The 20,579-nt window shown below is 36.0% G+C and overlaps 2 protein-coding genes across 5 annotated transcripts in view; one reads left to right on the top strand and one right to left on the bottom strand.

Moving 5' to 3' along the window:
• Positions 1–485, bottom strand: part of Nme7 (NME/NM23 family member 7) — a 181,895-nt gene extending 181,410 nt beyond the window's left edge. For all 3 annotated transcript variants that reach the window (XM_076873124.2, XM_076873126.2, XM_076873127.2), the window contains exon 1: positions 76–485. In XM_076873124.2, the coding sequence (XP_076729239.1) occupies positions 76–78 (3 nt within the window). In that variant the 5' untranslated portion in view covers positions 79–485. The remainder of the gene's footprint in view (positions 1–75) is intronic.
• Blzf1 (basic leucine zipper nuclear factor 1) lies at positions 254–20,037 on the top strand. Of its 2 annotated transcripts, none has more exons than XM_077105080.1 (7): positions 254–328; positions 1,396–1,478; positions 9,018–9,457; positions 11,282–11,481; positions 13,513–13,641; positions 15,438–15,657; positions 19,758–20,037. In XM_077105080.1, the coding sequence occupies exons 2-7, from the start codon at positions 1,448–1,450 to the stop codon at positions 19,941–19,943; spliced, it is 1,206 nt and encodes a 401-aa protein (XP_076961195.1). In that variant the 5' UTR covers positions 254–328; positions 1,396–1,447; the 3' UTR covers positions 19,944–20,037. The 2 variants fall into 2 exon arrangements, with proteins under 2 accessions (XP_076961195.1, XP_076729238.2); XM_076873123.2 differs by lacking the exon at positions 254–328 and adding an exon at positions 512–666.
• Positions 20,038–20,579: the final 542 nt, after the last annotated feature.

Below are 20,579 nucleotides of genomic sequence, written 5' to 3'. Positions count from 1 at the left end.
GCGAAGGTGCCGGGCCGGCTGGGGACGCTGCCAAACGCGACCCTGGAGCCATTCTTCTGGCTTCCCCGCACTCACCATGGCTACAGGATCTCAGGACGAAAACCGGCCGTGGCGACAGGAACACAGCATCACCGAGGCCGCCAACCGGTTACTCCGGCGACAGAGCCCCGCCCATCCGGGCCCCGCGCTGGAAGCCCGGAGACCTCAGTTCCGCCCAAGCAGCGGGTGGGCCTGCCCCTTCAGGTGTCGCCAGGGCAACGAACGCGCCTTCTTCTTTCCTCCGTCCGCACTTTTGTTCGATTGACAGATGACCCGGAAGTTCAAGCTAGTAAGCGGCTAGGCTCCAAATATTGCTATGTTTTACTTTTAAATATGCTCCGGTGCACTTCTCGCTTACAGAGGTGTTACACTGTATTTTCAATATCTCTCGAGTTTAAGCGCACCACAGAGTACTGTCTTTCTCTTCTGGAAAAGCCTTCCGGAAACGAAACCCTGAGTAACCGGAAGTGGCGGGCGGGGCGCCCCGGAGTACGGAAGGCCCGGGGCGCGTCAGGTGGGAGGGGAGCCGGTCGAGCGAGCTGGTGACGCGGAGCCCACGGCCTGCGACGTGGGGCCGCCCGGAGTCGGGAAAGAAGGGTCTCGGCGCAGGTTCCTGAGCCGGCTTAGGTAACTATGGGAGGGCGCGGGGTTCTCGGTCGCGGGAGGAACGGGGGTCGACCTCCCGGGCCGGCCTGCGGTTGAGGGTCTCCTGCGTCCAGAGCCGGGGCCGCCGGCGAGAACGAGCCCGCCCAGTTGGGAAGCCGGTCAGGGTCCTCCGCGCTGCTTCGCGTCGGGTCCCGCCGGTGGCCTGGCGTGGCCACGCCGGCTGTCATCGAGCCTGCCGTCCGCCGCGTTGAGGGCCCCGCGAGCCCGGGGTAGTCCCGGGAGCCTGTGCGGACGTGGCTGGAGGCGCGGTGTGCATCTTTGCCCTTAGGAACTGCACCATTTTGACTGTCTTACCAAAAAAAGGGCAAACTGAATTATCTTGAGTAGTACTTTCGTTGCTTCTTAAACGTGTAAACGGATGCGCTTTGTGTCTCCTGGGGGAATAAGTACTTTAAAATTCCTGTTGTCCTATCAGTGGTATAAAAGCTCTTGCAGTAACTTAAGCGTTTCCAAAATTCAAGACACACCTCTGGCAGTTTAGACTGTACTGGTGAGGATGGTAAAACGGCATCTAAAGTAAACTATGCCGAATTTTTTTATCACCTGTGAGAAGGGAATGTGGAGAATATTTCCCTAAGTGCATGGGTTCTAAAAGCAGAAGTAACTGAAATACACATTTTTAACTACAGGCACTTATCAACTGTGTTTATGTGATATCATTTTAACTCTCTTCTGTGTATACGTTTTTAGGTTTTTTTCCCAGTGGAAGTCTTGAAATACATTTTCATTAAAGAAAAAAAAAATGACTACTCTTAAAAGTTTAGAAACCAAAGGTAAGTGTCCTTACTTTTGATGATACCTGTTTTTAAGACATGAAATTTGTGATATGAAGGAATGTTTCAGCCAGTTGAGTAAATCTCATAGATGCCTTGAGAATCATTTGTGTTTCAGATCTCTTCATGTTTAATTAGTAATTCAACTTTTATATTTCAGTGCTTCAGATAAATCTTAACATCATTAGGTGGTATTTGTTGGATGATTACTTACTTTTAAAAGTTTAGTGTAGCAAAACTGACTTGAACAATGTATTACCTATCCACTAGAAGATCAGGATTTAAATAAACAAAAATAAAGTCTACCAGCAAGGCTACACTCTGAGTAGGCATTAGGAAAAGATCTGGGTTCCTCTCCTTGGGGTTTGCTGACACTCTTTGGTGCTCCTTGGCTTTTCCGACCTCGGTTTACATGGTGTTCTCTCCGTGGTGTTCTCTCCATGTGCATTTTTCTGTATCCAACTTTCCCCTTTTATAACGGCAGCAGTCGTATTGGATAAGTGACCCACCCTACTCCTGTATGATTTCATCTTAACTATATTTGCATGATCCTTTTTCCAAATAAGGCCTCATTCTGAGGTACTGAGGTTAGGACTTCAGCGTAAGTATTTGAGGGATACAGTTCTACCTATAGCACTTGCCGTGTTCACTAGTCAGCTTATAGTCCTGCTTTGCTTGTAATATTCTTAATCATTCCCTACCTTTTTAAATATTTTTATTTTGTTTATTTATTTTTATGTGGTGCTAAGGATCAAACCCAGTGCCTCACATGTGCAAGGCAAGTGCACTGCTACTGAGCCACAACCTCGGCCCCATTCCCTACCTTTTGAAATTCTTTCTTTCCATGACTTCCAAGCTACCACTGTGTTGTCAGTCTGCTCTTTACTGCCCAAAACAGTAACCACACATGTGACTATTTGAATTTAAATTAATATTTTTTGAAAATCAACATTTAGTTCTCAGTCATATTAGTTGCAACTGTTTTAGTCAGCTTTTTTTTTTTTTTTTCCCTGCTGTACCAAAAGACCTGACCAGAACAATTGAGGTCTCAGTCCGTAGATAGCTGACCCCATTGCTGTCGACCAGAGGTGAGGAAGCACATCATGGTGGAAGGTGTGGCAGAGGAAAACAGGTTATAACATGGAACCAGGAAGCAGAGAAAGAGAAAGAAAGAGATAGCTTTATTCTCCAGGTACAGAAATATATACCCCAAAGGCACACCCCCAATGACCTACCCCCTCTAGCCATGTGCTACCTGTTTAAAGTTACTACTCAATTCCTATCAAGGGATTAATACACTGATTAGGTTAAAAGTCTCATAATCATTTCACTACTAAACTTTCTTGCATTGTCTCACACATGAGCATTTGGGAGATAGCTCATATCTAAACCATCACAGGCTCCAAGTACTTAGTAACCAAATGTGGCTGGTAACTATGATATTTCTATCATTGCCAAAATTCTTTTGGATATTGCTGCTATAGCAGTATCTTCTCTATTTTTCAAACTCCTCTCTGGTTTATGTTTTAAATATCAGTGTTTTTCAGCTCTTTTTCTCTTCTACTCTCAGAGCTTCTATGATTAATTATCTGTAAGAACAACTTCCAAATTTATCAGTAGCTCAGATCTCTCCTCTTGAGATTTAGAATTTTATAGACAACAATTATTTTTTGTTAGAATAGACAACAATCTTGACATGTCCCAAAGTAAACTCCTAACCCAGCTCATTTTGGGAATAGAGTCAAGTTCTTCCTGTCAGAGCCTTTAATAAGAGATAGGAAGCAGTTTTCTAGAAGCAAACTTTTCAGGAAGCATATTTCCAGTAGCAAACTCTATTTATTTCAGTTCTTAAAAAGGGATATAGTAGCTTAGTGGTTCAGCACTTGCCTAGCATGTGTGAGGCACTGGGTTCGAGTCTCAGCACCACATATAAATAAAATAAAGGTACATTGACAACTAAAAACAATTTTAAAAAAATAAAAGAAAAAAAAGGATTCAGATATGTTCAGGAAACAACAAAGAAAGGTCACACTACTAAGTACTTAATTGAATTTAATGTAGCTAGATGCAACAACTGTTCTTTTCACAAGTCACTAAAACAGCTTAAAAGTATTAGAATAAGTAATCAAAGACTAATCAGAGTAATAAACTGGGAATAAATGGGAAAGAAAAGCAATTAAAATGATAACTAATGTGAAAACAACTAGCATGGCATTTAGCAAAAATTATGATTAGTGATTAAAAGCTTGTTATTGCAGTGCCTATGAAACTGTTATTTTTATTGTTATTTGTAATGAGGATTAGAGTTATAAAACAGCACTTTCATATACTTTATTTCATTTGATCTTAATTATTTAATAAGGAAGACAATCCAACTACTAGTGCTATTCCTACTTAATATAATGCTAACAGTGAACAAAAGTTACTTGTATTGCATGGCCTGAGAAGAAGTGTACTTAGGTTTGACCTTGTCAGTTGTCTGCATATCCTGTACCTGCCTCAGGTGAGAAACGTGGTTATGTTCTTGATCATTGGTTGTTTGGTATCATACTAGAACTTCCTCTCGGAAGACATATGAGCAATACTGACATCATTAGAGTGATATATCATTGCTGCTAGAGCTTTTCTAAAGGAAAAATCTGTCAGACTGTAACTGAGTTAGGAATTAATGGTTCAGCGTAAAGGAAAAACATAAGCACTTTTTAAAGAAATTAGTTATTGAACATACACCTGAAATCTTCCAGATGTGTGTAAAAGATTGATAAGCTTCATTAGCACTTACTCATTGTCTCCGTGCCAAGCTCCATTTCTGTAGCTAGTGATATAAAAAATAGGAAACATTTCTACCCTAAGGAGCTTTCAGTAGTTTAGTCTGCAAGAGAAACAAATTATCCTAAAACACTGTAGTATTTCCCTTTTCTGAAAGCTCCAGGGGATGGGAAGAGGGTGTAGTTGAGTGATTTATCCAAGTTTAAACAATAGCAATGGGGACGTTTACATTATTCTGACTCAGGGTCTGATGGCAGGGGGGACTTAAATTTTGATGCAGTCTGGTGTTCCTTCTCTCCCTGCTGACTTTGTTTGTTTGTTTGTTTGTTTGTTGTGTTTTTTTTTATTATCTTTCTCTGTAGATTCACAATGTTATGAATAAATGACAGTATTTTTCAATGACAGATTGTAAAATCATACTTTTTGCCTAAATATTCTGGAGCAAGGATTGGCAAATGTGGCTCTTGGGCCTCCTTGAAAATGGTTGTGATCAGACTGATGATAGGGAACAGTAACTTTGAGTTCCACATAAATCAGATGTTATCCTAAGTAAAAAGATTCCTGCTGTTTTCATATAGTACCAACTCTATTCCATAATCATTATAGTTTGAATTTCATCAACAATCATTGCTTTTTCTCTTTTGTGTTACATACCTAACTAGAATCCTTGCTTTTTACTTCCTAATTCACAAAGCCTGAAATATTTATTCTCTGGCCCTTTACAAAAAATTTTGCCAACCTCTACTCTAGAATGTTAGACTAGCAACCTTATTTCTTATGTCCTTATATTTCACCAAAAAGAGTGAGGCAATAAGAGTGAGGCATGAACTTTAGATATGATTTAGTTCGCTGGTAAGTGATCACAGGTGGAGGTAGTGTTGGTGAGTACCATAGTGGTGGTCTTGTTGATTCCCCTCAAAGAGTGCCGAAAAGCAAGGGATGGTGTTTTGCTTTATTCAAACATCACTCATAATTATGGAGGTGGTACTATAGGGTCTTAAGAGAAGGTAATTGCTCATGAATGTGCCCTAGATTGTGCCAGTACATATGTAATAAAGGCATCTCTGTGTGTCACAGGGAAAATAGAATTATGAACGGTAAGCTACCAGATGAGAAAATGTCAAGCCCTGGCTCTCATTGCCAGCTTGCCCTTGCATTTTAGCTAGAATCAGTTGTGAGACAGAGCTGCCATGTGATAACGTAGCACAACCTTGATATTCATAAACCTTGAGTGAGTAGAACAATTCAAATAAAGTTAAGAATAAATTTAGCCAGGCGCAGTGGCACACACCTGTAATCCCAGCGGCTTGGGAGGCTGAGGCAGGAGGATCATGAGTTCAAAGCCAGACTCAGCAAAAATGAGATGCTAAGCAACTCAGTGAAACCCTGTCTCTAAATAAAATACAAAATAGGGTTGGGGATGTGGCTCAGTGGTTGTGTGCCCCTGAGTTCAATCCCTGGTACCACAAAAAAAAAAAAAAAACTGTTCTGACTTGCATAGAAATCCTATTCACCTGTGGTCAGAGTGTTACACCTGCTTGTCGTATCTTCATCCTCAGTGGGCCTGAGTGCCATGGCTCTCGTAATCTTTTTCTTGTTGTTTTTATTAATCCTTAATAAATAGTTGATTCTAAGTTCTCGAATGCCAGAATGTCTTATTAATAAAATAAAATTCACATTAAGTAAAGTTAAGACAAAACCAGATTTTAAGAACATGAGAATAGTTTTTTATTTTTAAAGTAGTTCAGTGGATATTCTAGTGAGTGCTAATAACCTACAGCATGTTTTAAATAATATACAGATCCTTTATCTCACTTTCTGAAATGCTCACTTGCTTATCTTTTTGAAATTCCAGTCAGTCTCAAAGATCCCAAATGTGTTTATATTTCATATTGAATTGGCACTATTTTATTCTAGTATACATATTTTATGAATAGAGCACATTAAGTCCATCCCAGATTTCTTTCTCCCTCCCCTCTAATGTAACATGAAATTCCTAAGACCCCCAAAGTTTGTCAGGAATTTCTTTAAAGAAGAATAATGATGATCACAGTAGGCCCTAATATTTAATGAGTGCTTATTGTGCCAAAAACCGTTCTAAACACTTACTTTTAAGAATTGTATTAAATCATAGGATTGAGCATGTCAAAAAAGTAAAACTAAATAAGAACATAAGGAATAGACTAATAGATTATAGATTGATTTTGGAAGACAGTTTGGCAATACAGATCTTCACCAGACCCATTATTGGTAATTTATTTGAAAGAAATAAGTACAAGTCAGTTATGGTGGTGCATTCCTATAATCCTCTGTGTTGTAGGGTCAGGCAGGAGAATTGGTTAAACTCAGAAGTTCAGGGCTAACCCTCATAATATAGTAATAGGTTGTCTCAAAAAAGAAGGAAAGAAAGAAGAAAGAATCCAGAAGTCGAGAGGTTGAGGCATGAAAATGTTCACTAAACCATTATATAATAACACTATTTATTATAGTGAAAAATTGATAAAAGCAAGTATCCAACAATATAATAAGTGAATTCTAATATAAACATGAAGCCCTATATTATAGCCATAAAATGAAAAATATGAAGATTATAGCAAAACAGAAAAATAATGTTAAACTTATTATTATGATTACGATTTATTATGATTATAAAAATACCAAAGTAGTTTGAAATAATAAGTATTTTATAGTGATGATAACATAGGTAAATTTATTCTTGTTAATATCTTTAGTAATGTATATTTTAAAAATAGTAATAGAAACCAAAGATGTGTGACTGTGTGTGAAGACAATCTGTTCTATTTAGTAGTTTTTGTATCTGTGTAATGAAATTTGGAAGAGGAAGAAAACTGAGTTCAGTAAAAGTAGACCTAACAAAGAAACCTCAGGAAGTTATTCTGGTTAGATATTTCCTTTGCTTAAAACACCTTGGCAGGTAACTTTTGAACTTTCTTAACATTGCCCCAAGAATGCTTACCTTTTTTATGGTGCTTTGGCCAGAGAACTCCATTTCAGGGCCGTAATTCTAAGAAAGAGGGTGACAAGACAGTCTGCTTCAGTTTGGAATGTTCACAAATTATCTCTCTCTCAATGTGGCTTTGGACATCAGAAACTCCAAAGAGGTTTAATGTTAGTAAGACCTTATTATTGCTCTTACCAAACTCAATGAGTTTCGTTACAGTGAAGTGTGATTTATATTTGATATAGTAAGATATTTTATTTAGTAATAATCAAAACTAAGGACATACTTGTGCTTTTTTTTCTTACTAAGAATTCTGTTTCAGGTCTTTGTCTTAGGAGATTACATTATTTATATTAGTTATTATTTATATATTGAATATATAACATTACTATATGTTATTTACATAATTTATACACACACGAATATGAGATTTGGCTAAACAGTAATGAAGTCACTAAAGAGCAATCAGTAATTCATGATTGACTTTTTAATGTTTTTGTAGAAATAAAATTTCTATCAAAATATACCTTTATTGCACCTCACTATACGTTACCCTGTAATACATTTTTTAAAAATATTTATTTTTTAGTTGTAGTTGGACACAATACCTTTATTTTATTTATTTTTATGTGGTGCTGAGTATTGAACCCAGGGCCTCACACATGCTAGGCAAGCACTCTTTCACTTAGCCCCTACCCTTTAATACATTTTTTATTTCCTTTTTGTGGTAATAAGGAATTAATCCAGGACCTCATGGATGTTAAGCACAGGCTCTACCACTGATCTATATTTCCAATACTCATTTTGTCTTTTTAGGTGAATATCCTGTCTCCTAAATTAGATAGTACTTCTTCCCAATGAAGTGGTCAGCACTGCCTCAGAATGTCTAAACTCTATAAGGCACTCAGCACCATGTTCGCTACCTATAACCATCAGAGTTGCTGACCTGTGTGCTTGTCCTCTACCCTTTCCTTATTCTCATTCATATCTTTTTCGTCATAAATTTGTTATTACTCATGTGTGTATTGAGTATTGTGTACACGTACTTCATGGGGAATATAATATACCTAAAAATAAGTTGACAGCCACTGGAAGAAACAGAACACCAGTAAAATAATTGGAATATGGTATGGTGAAAGTGAGTTCTGTAGAAGTTTAATCTGTCAGTACAATGTTTCAACTTCTGTAAGCAACACTTAAATCCTTAGGTTTAAAAATATGACTCAGTCTTTGCCTAATCAGTTCTCCAATTTAACATGTTTTTCTTTACCCTTGTGCAAAGCATTCTTTGCCAGGAGGTCACAAAAAAACTTGAATTTGTTTTGAGGTACATAAATGGTTTGTAAATGTGTACATGTAAAGCTGATACTTATTTTATATTTAACTAAAATTATCATCTACCATGTGCCAAGCACTTGATCTTATTACATTCTTTCTTACTACACCTTATAATATCTTTCTTAATTTCCGTTTTGCATATCAGGATATAGAGATTAATGGAGAATTAAATTATTTATCTAGATCCCCAGCACCAAAAACAAAAAAAATTATTGACCTAGGATCATATTAAGAAGAAGTCCAAATCAAATGTTGTGATTCCAGTTGTCTTGCATCTTCTTAGACAGTTTGAGCCTGGAAAACTCAATTCCTTGACAAATGGTTGTTTGGAAAATTACTTTTTACTCTGAATGTTTTTCTTTTTAAAAAAAATTTGTAGTGCCACTAAGTTTGAATGTAAAAAAAAAGCAGTCTTGGCATTTCCTTAGCATTTCTTTCTAGTAATTCTAGTTTTGTTTCTCCTTTCTTAGTCACCCTTACTTCAACCCCAATCCGAGGAGCAGGAGATGGAATGGAAACAGAAGAGCCACCTACATCTATTGAAACCACCTCTGGAGTCCAGTCCATAAAGCATCACATCCTTCAGAGTCCACGGAAGAAATCAGCTCCTTCAGAGAACCCAGGAGTTCTTCAGCTGGGAAAGATTCTCTCTGAAAAGGCAGTGGAGGTAGAAGCTATAAGAATACGTGTTCCCAAAACTGCTATAACTCATGATATCCCCAACAAAAATGGAAAGGTTAAATCTCTAGCATATCATAGAGGAGAATTTCATGGTCAGCCTGAAGGAGTTATAGAACCTAGAAAGGAACTCTCGGAGGTGAAGATTGTATTGGAAAAGCTCAAGAACTCTGAAAGAAGGTTACTACAAGACAAGGAAGGTCTTTCAAACCAGCTCCGAGTACAGACAGAGGTAAGATTGGCCTGAATCACTTGAATGGGGGGCAACTTTTTACACCTGAACCTTCTAAGCCTGGATAGGAAACTACGTTTCTTCGTGGAAATGTCATTTATCATAGGTTATCATTTCTTTAAAATTTTTCCTCTTATATTTCTCATTCTCTCTGAGGGCTTCTAGAGAGTTGTTATTGGGAACTTATACTAAGCCTAGTGAAGGATGGATATGTGAGGTGCTTATAAAAGTAGGTTGTAAAGGTAGGTTACAGTTATAAAGTGCCAAACCAAAGGGTGACCAAATCAATCTATAGTGCTTGATGGTGTTGCTGTGATCTTTACATCTTAGTAAAATTGCCTTAACTCTCCCTTGTTTCTCTATTGGACTGTGTCTTTTTTGCCAGATACTAGTCTCGTGACACCATAATGATTGTAGTCCAACTGTATTAATGTGTTTAATAATACACATAAACATGTGTAATTTAAAAACACATAATATATTTAATATATAAACACAAACGTATATATATATATTTATAAATTTGGGGGGAGGGGACTGAATCATATCCCCACTGAGCCACACTCCCAGCCCTTTTTCATTTTTTATTTTAAGACAGGGTGTCACTAAGTTGCTTAGGGGCCATGCTGAATTTCTGAGGCAGACCTGGAACTTGCAGTTCTCCTGCCTCAGTCTCCTGAGTCGCTGGGATTACAGGCGTGCACTACCACACCTGGTAATAATATATTTTAAATATGTCTTTAACCAATTTCTAAGTACAAAAGTAGTACATTCTTATTAGATCTTAGTATCTAAGAGTTTGTCAGAGTACTTTATATAGTATTGAATATATAGCTCTTTCTCCTATTGATGGTCCTACAGTCTCCTGAAGTAGAGAAATGATATAAGGAACCTCTCCTTCAGAATCACTCCTACAATGTTTAAGACCACATCAAAATTGAACTCAGATATCTGGTAAATAATAAACAATTTTTACACTAGAGAAAAACACAATGAAAATGGTACCACCCATAACTACACTATCGAGATATGGCTTCAAAACTACACATATTGAATTTATTTTGTCTTGTAACCCACATTTTTTTCAGTCATTATTTTCCTTGTCACAACATTCTAATTATTATTGGTAATAGTGTTCTTCAATGGCTGCATCAATACCTATTGGACATTTGTTTTAATTGTTTTGCTTTTTTCAATAGCAATGTAAAGATTATGCTTATTGACATTCTATATTACTTCCTTTTTCTTAAATTCTTAAAAGTCTTAGGACACAAAGAGATAAACTTATAAATGTTGAAGTAAAATCCACATAAAATATACTCTCACATTTGGGGACAAAATGTATTGGTTTAATTTTCTGATTGCATTTCCTTTATGTTGACTGGAAGCAGTTTATTTTCCTGCTGAGTTGTACTTTATAATAGAGGCTCAGTTTATAACCACATTTCTACATGTAAAGATAGAGATAATGCTGTATACATCATGCATGTTAATATATAATATCAATTTTTTAAAACATTTTAAACATGGGTTGTTTATTTGTTTTAATTTTGTTATATTAAAAAGTCTGTGGGCTGGGGATGTGGCTCAAGCGGTAGCGCGTTCACCTGGCATGCATGGGGCACTGGGTTCGATCCTCAGCACCACATAAAAATCAAATAAAGATGTTGTGCCCACCAAAAACTGAAAAATAAATATTACAAAATTCTCTCTCTCTCTTTCTCTCTCTCTCTCTCTCTCTCTCTCTCTCTCTTTCTCTCTCTCAAAAAAAAAAAAAATCTGTGACATTTCTTTGAGCTTATTGTATTTGTTATGTTCTTCTAGGTAAATCGTGAGTTAAAAAAGTTGTTGGTGGCTTCTGTGGGGGATGATCTTCAGTATCACTTTGAACGTCTAGCCCGTGAAAAGAATCAGCTTATTTTAGAAAATGAAGCCCTAGGTCGAAACACAGCTCAACTCTCCGAACAGTTAGAACGAATGTCCATACAGTGTGATGTATGGCGTAGTAAATTCCTCGCAAGCAGGTATTTTCTATTCTAAATAGTATTTCATTTACTAGTTTTTGTTATCAGGTTTTCAAACCATAATACAAGAAAGTAGATTATAGTACAAAAATTTCTGAGAAAAAAATGTACTTCATACATCATTTAATATGTGGCTTTCACACAATCTCCCTGAATGGGAAAATAATAGAAGGATCCTTTCTCAGTCTGGAAATCGCTTCTCTTGCAGGGTTTAAGATTAAAACAAACCTGTAAATTCAGATATCTGGTAAATATTAAAACTAAAAAAGACAAAACTACATTTTTTTTTCCACCTTCTATCTGGAGAACTCTAATATTGTTCCCACTGCCTAAGAGGACACTGTCCATGTTCTGTTCTCATAGTTCTTTTGTCTATATAAGAGAGCTTCCCAACCTTTTTCTTTCCATCATAAGTAAAAAAAAATTACAACATTTTTATGGCATACTTCATGAGGCTACTGTCTAACAGGTAATAAACCAGGTCCAAATCTAGGTGTCTGGACTGGTTGGGAAACTCTGCTATATATCTATTGACTCTTTGTTTATCCCTGTCAACTTTGAGTTACTGGGGACAAGATCTGATGTTATTCATCTCTGTATTTCTAATGCTTAGAAAAGGACTTTATATGTTTAACAATTACTGATTTAAATTGAATCATCTAGAAAATTTTCACAAAATACCCAAAGGTTTCCACGTTATACTTTAAGAACCACATATTTTTTCACGTACTAATATTTCTCAGACTTTCTAGTACTTGATTGTTCTCTTAAAGTTCTTCATTTATTTGTTTTCTAGTTGTGCTAGTATAGTATGCTATTTGAAGAAATGAATTTACTAGTATTGACCTAAATTGAAACATAGTTCTTATTAAACAGTTTAAGAGGCAAATCATGCATATGTCATACAGGTTATTGCAGTTTGTAACTTTCTTAACATCCTGATCAACACCTATGATCACAGTCTAAAGACAATAAAAATTATTGATATTTTAGTTGATTTAACCTATTAATGTCAAAATTGTTTTCCTTTTAAGGAATTCAGTAATAAGATGGTCTGAAACTTTAAATTTTAGTGTTAAATTTTCAGCTGGAACTATATTTTTAAAATTTGCTTCAGTTTCATCAGTAGAGTTGGTCAAATAAAATGTATTTACAATCACTAGAAAACATGAAGTTGGTTCTTCAAAACTGGAAATGAGTTGGGCCAATAATCAAACCACTCAGGAGGCTAAGGCAGTAGGATCACAAGTTGAGGCCAGCGATCACAAGTTGAGGCCAGCCTGGACAACTTAGTGAAACTCAAGTCTCAAAAGTAAAACTTTAAAAAAGGCTAGGGTTATAGCTCAGTGCATGTGCAAAGCCCTGGGTTCAATCCCCAGTGCCACAAAAATAGAAAACTGGGAATAAGATAGTGTTACATGTGCTCATGTGGAAAAAGCTCCAAAATTATTAAGTTAAAAAAGCAAGGTATGGTAACTTTGTATTAAATAATCCCATTTTTTAAACTGTGTTTTATGTTGAAATATACATGATTTTTGGTAAAAATGTGTAAGAAACTTTTATGTTACATATAAAAGAAGGATGGTCATGCTAGGCAAGAGGAAAGACTTAGTTTTCATCTTATAGAAACCTTTCTATTTTTCTGTATTTTTCTAAGGGCAAATTATAATTGAGTAATAAAAAATAACTCATTTTTATCTTCCTCTTTAAATTTTTCTGTATTTAAAAATGTTTTATTTATTTTTCAAATATGATTAATCTGGAATAAGATTGGGGTAAATTCAAAAGTTATTGTACAGAAAAATTAAGTGTTTCCTTTGTCATTTTACAAATATTTTAACTGAATCCCTTTAATGAGCTCTAAGCTCATAAACATTTTTAAATTTTTTTAGTGGAAATTTTAAAACAAGACAGCTTGACTATGTTAAATCTTCTTTGTTTTTGAAAATGCCAGTTACAAAGCAGTATGTTAATTTTTCTTTACAGTTTTATTATCAGAGAATTTATATGTGAAATTTTAATCTGTTCCAGGGTAATGGCAGATGAGTTAACCAGCTCCAGAGCAGTTTTACAGCGTCACAATCGTGATGCACAAAGTGCTATACAAGATCTCCTGAGTGAACGGGAGCAGTTTCGTCAAGAAATGATAGCTACCAAGAAGTACGGAGCTTGTTTACATACTGAACTCTTCTAGTTTCTCCTGAACTCCTGAAGTTTTTGTTGCTGTGAAAGGTTTTTTTTGTTTGTTTTTTTTTTTAAATGTGTCTACATTTGATAACTTACTGAACATATACTTTAAGTAGCACTTTAAAATAGATGTCTTGGGAGGTAGGAGGCCTAAAATATAGACATGCTTCTTCATCTGTTCTTAATTAGGGAAATGATTATTTATACCAGTAATAGAAAAAACATATGGAATTAAAAGCTGATTTGAATGATAGTTTTGTAGTTTAATATAACTCTTGTTAGAAGTCAAGGAATATACCTGTCTTTCCAATGGAAGGTAATCTTTTTGAAGACTTTCTATAGGATTAGAGTTTGTTTTCAAATCCGTATCCAGAACTACTCAAGTTGGTAGTCTTTAAAAAAAAAAAAAAAAAAAGTCTTACTTAAAAATAAGCTCCTTGCACTATATATAATTGAATTATTAACAACAGAATCAGTAAGTGTCAAAGAGTAAATTGTATTTGTGATTAAAAGAACAAAGCCTACTATGTCAAAATATCAAAATTCGTGGGAGGCAGCTAATGCAGTGTTTAGAGGAAAATGCATAGCCTTAAATGCTTATTTTGGAAAAGAAGAAAGGTCTCATCTCCCTCAAAAAATTAAACCCAAAGTAAGCAGAAGAAAGAATACAATAAGGATGAAAGCTAAAGTACATTTAAAAGCCAAATGTTAGTTCTTTGAAAAGAAAAACTTAAGGGCACTGAGGTTGTGGCTCAGTGGTAGAATGCTTGCCTAGCATGCACAAGGCTCTGGATTCCATCCTCAGCACCACGTAAATGTAAAATAAAGATATTGTGTCCACATAAAACTTCAAGAATAAATATTCAAAAAAAGAAAAACTTAAGAAACCTCTAGCAAGTTTAATTATGGTAAAAAGAGAAGATTCACATTAAATGTTAGGAATGACCCTGCAGGTTATATAGACATGAAAAAAAATCATAAAAGATGATTACAACTCTATGGCAATAAATTCAGTAATGTAGATGAAATAGACTATTAAAGGTAACTCTAGAACATATATATATTGATCCCCAGAACTGCAAAAAAAGGAAAAAATATATTACCTAAATAGTCCTAATCTACTAGGTATGCATTTATAGTTAAAAACCATCTAGTAAGGAAATAAGGGAAATTCTGGGTCTAATTGGATTCACTAGTAAATACTAGTAAACATCTAAGAAAGAAATAAAGTTTACACAAATTCAAGTGTAAAGGAGAAAGGAAAAATTTCTAACTCATTTTATGAGACTCCCATTATCTTAATACCAAAACCAAAGACATAACAAAAAAACTATAGACTATAGACCAATACCTCTAAGGAACATAGATGTAAAAATCCTTAACAGAGATTTAGTGAATCAAATGCAATAGTATAGAAAAAGATTTGTACATTATGACAAACTAGCTCAGGTATTATTGGTTGGTTTAGCATTCAAAATCAGTGTAAACTCACCAAAAAAGAAAACCCATAGATGCACAAATCAGTAGCTCCTGTACTAAAGTATAATAACTAAAAATGTACTATTTTTTGAGTGATTTTCAGATTGACAGATGCTTTTTGTTGTTAATTTATTTGACCAGACTTCCTGGTTTATTGAACTTGGAGAGAGAGAGATACAGGAGAAAGACAGTGTATGATTTCAGAAATATGTTTCTCATTTACTTATTATTGGGGATTTTTATATATTGTCTTCTCACTAATGTTCAGAGTTTATGTGTATCTTATGCAGATTTTTGGAGGAGCTCTTGGTCTCCTTACAGTGGGGAAGAGAGCAGACCTACTCCCCCAGTGCACAACCTCAGAGCACAGCAGAACTTGCATTAACAAATCACAATTTAGCAAAAGCATTAAATTCTCATCTTCTGGGGAATGTTGGCATTGGCAGTCAGAAAAAGATACCGTCAACAGTTGAATTCTGCAGCTCCCCAGCTGAAAAAATGGCTGAAAAGGTAAAATAGTTTCATGATCTGTGGCATTTCTATTATGATCTCTGGAATTTTACCTATACCCTTACTGAAAAGCAACATGTTATAATGGAAGTAGTTGGCATTGGGAGTTGGGAAGTACGGGATCTAAGCCTGATTTTCATACTAATGAGCTTGTGATCATGGAGACAATTATTTTCTCCTCTGAGCTTTAATTTTCCCTACCATAACTACTGTATTTTGAGGAGAAAAAAAATGTAATTGTTTTGAAAGAGGTCCAGTTTTTTAATTTAGTAATCATTAGTGAGTTAAGTAGGTTACTTCTGATCTAAGAAATTATATAATTCCCACATAAAAGCTGGGAAAGTGCTGAATAATACAGATTCAAATAATGTAGACCAAATACCTACAGTTCTGGATGAATTCAGGGCCCATGCAGGTGACCTATCAAATACTATGATCTTACAGTTCTGGGTGACAGCAAAGTTTACCTTATAACTTTAGTACCCAACTCCAGGTCCTCATGTTAGACCTTGTTATTCACTAGAACTCTTCCATTATTAAAATCTTTAACATCTTTCTCTCTGATCTGTGACTCCAATTTCTTTCTAACTCTGATTCTTCCATTTTTACTACCTGTTTCTTGATCACATCATTATTTTTATTCTCTTGATAACTACATTTTTTTCATCTTATCAGCTCACAGCCCCAACTTCTCTTCCTTCCCTGGCTTACCTAGACTTCATTTTCAAGGGCCTTGTTCCCTTGTCCTCCCCAGGTATACTCAGAACCCAGTCTTTTGTCAGTTTGGCTGTTTGCCTTCTTTGTTTCAGTACCCATCAGACTACTACCTCACATTCACCAGATGACTTTGGTTCCTGATTCACAGAAGAAGGAGAGAGTATGGGCAGAAAACTGCCCCAGAGTCCCAGTTGATGTCTGGAAACCTACATGTATGATGACCAGCATTATACTCAATTTCTTTCCGAGGGAAAGGTATTCCCCCTCTGCCCCAAGCATAGTCGCTCTCTAGGCACATCAGATCCATGAACAGTTATCCCTTCTCTCTCTGTTGACTCTTTCCTTTTCAGTTAAGAATATGCCCAGGTGTCATCCATCTAAAAGACAAGTCTCTCTCAGTAGGCCCTGGGTATGGCCTCATCACCTCCCTTCACAGCCTGTTTGTCCTCACAAGCTATCCACTTCAAAGTGTTGAAGACTCCCAGCCTCACTATACTTAAAAAGTACTCTTACACAGGTCATGAATGCTTATTTTATGATCATATTTTACCCAATTAAGCATTTTTTTCCTTCAATCTCCCTTAACTTCTGTGACATTACTCTTTCTGAGCTCTTCTTTATAGACGTTCTCTGCATCTGCACATTTCTGCTCATTATACAGACAGCTAAAAACGGAACAGCCTCTTTTCTCCTAGCTTTTGCATTTGTATACCCCCCTAAAAAGAAGAAAAATAACCTTCTTTCCTATATTCCATATCTTAGTAACTGTCCCTATTGTATATGGTATTTTCAGGATTCCATAAAATAATGCATTTAAAGGCCATAACAGTTTCTGACATACAGCAATTTCTCAACTAATGGTAGCCATGATTTTTATTTTTTTCCTTCAGGCTCCATTCCTGTTAATTTTACCATCTTCTTAGTTCCTTCTGATTTACACACACACACACACACACACACACACCCCTACACCTGCCCTGCTCCCAAGTTCCAGCTCCTGACTTATACCCTCGGCTGTGTCAGTATCCCTGGCTTTTTTTTTTTTTTTTTTAAACCTGCCTCCAGGCCATCTTGAGCTACTTTCCCAGAGGGTTGTTTTTTAAATGCCAATACAATAATCATACAGCTGCCAATCTCCTTCATTATTGAATCTAAATTTTTCATATACTAGAGAAGAATTTTTGTAATCTTTTTTTCATCCCTCCTTCTCACAGATCATTTCACAGGTGCCCCTACCACTCTGCACTTCACATTCTAGCAGTGTTGACCATTTCTCATTCCACATACTTACCCTTGTGTTCCCATCTCCCTAGACTGCTTCCCAGCACCTGACCTGTTGCCCAGCTTCTGCACCACCTGGATGAGTCAGTTTTCTCTAAGTCTCACCGGCAACTCTAGATGTCATTCTGCAGGCTTCCATTGCACTAGCTCTTCATTAGCTTATATTTGTTTGATTCTCCTTCCTTATCCCAAACCATGAGCTGCTTAAGGGGTAGGGAATATGTCTTTGTTTCCTCAAGGTGTGGAATCTGTTGTACATAGTAGGGACTCAACTATTTACTGAATGAATCAGTGCCTAGAACTATACTTATCACCTTTATCAAAAATATTGTTGCCTCTTTTCTACTATTTGTTGGGAAATTATGTCAATGCATACTTGGTTGCTACCAGGAACATTTGGAGTAATGGACCACTCCCTCTTTTTTAAAAGTACCTTCTTCCCTTGTTTTTTTCCTATGCTACAATTTCCTGTGTTTTCTTTTATCTGACCATTCTATTTCAGAATATTGGGGATTCTCAGGGCTTGATCAAGATTCCCTTGTTCTCTTAGTCCTTTATTCCATCACATTTTCCCATTTAACAAAACTGATAACATTTCTAACTTAGGATTTCTTGAACCTTTCAGCCCCATTACCTCAAGTTGCCATTATTTTTTTCCCCCCAAAGATACACACGAGAGTTTATTTGTCAGAACTAACAAATAAAGGCACATCCCTCTATAGTGGAGAGAGGCCAGTTGCCATTATTTTTTAATCAGATAATTGCAGTGATTTACGTTTCTGTCTTTTTCCCTTGTCTGCCCTAATGCCTCCTTCTTTTCCCATCTTCCACACTGTGTATAGCATGATCTTTGAAAGGGACAATGCTTAAAAATCAATCCTTGTCACTTTTAGCCTAACATCCAGAAACATTTCTATCCATTCTGATGTCTCAGTCTCCTGTTGAATTTCCTAAGCATTTTGTTTCTCTCTAAAGATCCATAATGTAACAACATATATAGGGGATTTGGAAACTTTATTTTCCCCTCCAAATTTATAAGTAACTTTAAGCCTCTCTTCTTTGCTTGTTATCTTATATTTAACTAGGTTGTGTAAAATGGAAAGATCTCAAAAACTAAATTGAAAAAGCACAGTTTATTTGAAAAATAGATGTCCTAAAATAGAATGATGGCTTTTAAGTGATGCTGGGATATTCTTAAAGTAGCGCTGGTGTGGGTGTGGTGGTAACTTAGAAGGATAAGACAATCTTCTGGACAACATCAGAGCAGGGAAATGGGCCTCTTCAGCAATTCTTGTAAGCTCCCTTGAATAAGCCCTCCAGAGAGAAGGACTTTTCTCTGGTTGCTTTCACAATTTCCTTCCAATTGCATTGCCTACCTACTTTGAAACATAACTCATATTCATCATGTGATGATTATTGGGAGAATATGAACAAGAGATAGAAGAACTGTGAGCCAGACGTGTTATCTTTATCCTTATAAACATGTTAGAGAAATATTTTCAATCCAAAAGTTTCTGCTTTGATTATCAGTAAAGGAGACTAAATAGGAAAAGTCAGAGCGAAGAATAGGGAGAGATAGTATTATGGAACCCAAGAAATGAAAACATGATTGTTAACACAAACTATTGCATGTAAGTTGGGAAAAAAAATGAAAAGCATTTATTTTACAAATAAAAACTAATCATACTGCAAAATAGCATTTGATAAAAGAATGAAAAGCAAAATCTTGATTATAAGTAGTTGAATGAAAGATTAAAGAAGACATAGTGAGCACCATTTACTTAAAGATAAAAATTGACTTCACAAAGTAGAATTGATGTAAGCTCATTTTCTGTTTTTATTCCTGTCAGTATTCATAAAAGAGCATTAATTTTATCATTCTTAAAAAAACATGTAACTTAGTGTAATTAATAATAACTAGGAATTTTTGTTAAATATATGGTTGCGGGGGGATAAGTTCTCAAATTCATCCTTCAGATGTGATTTTTATAGGAATTCCATATTAGTGAACTGGAACTTCATAGGTAGTCATACATCAGTGAAATGAAAGGCTTTTATAGTTCATACTACATACGTCTAATATTACCTCTCGTTTTCCTTAGGTTCTACGCATTTTGGATCCAGTCACCTGTACAGAAAGCTCACCTGATAATCTATTTTCTCAGTCTTCACCAACCACATTACTTGCTTCAAAGAAAAATATTGGACGATTTCATCCTTATACTAGATACGAAAATGTAACTTTTAATTGCTGTAATCACTGCCAGGGAGAACTTATTGTCCTTTAATATTCCATATGTTGGAGGCATGCTTATTGTCCAAGAGTCATTTTTATTTGGGAGTTGGGTTCTTATAATACAAGGTAATGTCACTTCCTCTTTACGTATCATATATCTACAAAGATATTTTATGTTCTGGACTTCAGATTATCCTTTCTTAATAAATATCTCAGGGTACGAAAGCAAACCGTGTAGGTATGTTTAGAGTACAGGGTAATATCCAGGCAAACACAATGTTTATGCTAAAAGATGTTCTACCTGTCTTTGAGGCCCAAAATTATTCTTCTTATATTATTCATCGTTCTGTAAGAAAATGTTTCATTTGGGTGCACCACTGCAGACATACTAAATCCATGAGTCAAATGTCACCATACCCATTCATCTGCTATTGCCTAAGCTGGTTTTGAACAACAGCAGAGTAGATGCGGCAGGACTTGTAGACCCTTGACGGATTGTTCTTTACAGAAAAAAATTTCTAACCTTTACATAAAAATAATACCTGGGAGACAGGGTGAAGAGGTTTCAATCATTTTCATGGTAATTTTGGAGGCTACAAAAGAGGCTTACAAAAATACTAAGGGTGAAGGGGCTAATGTGTAAGTGAGTGAGAGTATGTGTGTGTGTGTGTTTTCATTATACAGAATG

The sequence above is a fragment of the Callospermophilus lateralis genome, chromosome 13, assembly GCF_048772815.1.
Source record: "Callospermophilus lateralis isolate mCalLat2 chromosome 13, mCalLat2.hap1, whole genome shotgun sequence".
In the NCBI taxonomy this organism is placed as follows: domain Eukaryota; kingdom Metazoa; phylum Chordata; class Mammalia; order Rodentia; family Sciuridae; genus Callospermophilus; species Callospermophilus lateralis.
This window is presented reverse-complemented; position numbering and strand designations above follow the sequence as displayed.

Coding starts and splice junctions, on each gene's coding strand:
- Blzf1 (XM_077105080.1), top strand. CDS start 1,448: ATGACTACTCTTAAAAGTTTAGAAACCAAAG. Junction 1,479..9,017: donor TAAAAGTTTAGAAACCAAAG/GTAAGTGTCCTT, acceptor CTCCTTTCTTAG/TCACCCTTACTTCAACCCCA. Junction 11,482..13,512: donor AGTAAATTCCTCGCAAGCAG/GTATTTTCTATT, acceptor AATCTGTTCCAG/GGTAATGGCAGATGAGTTAA.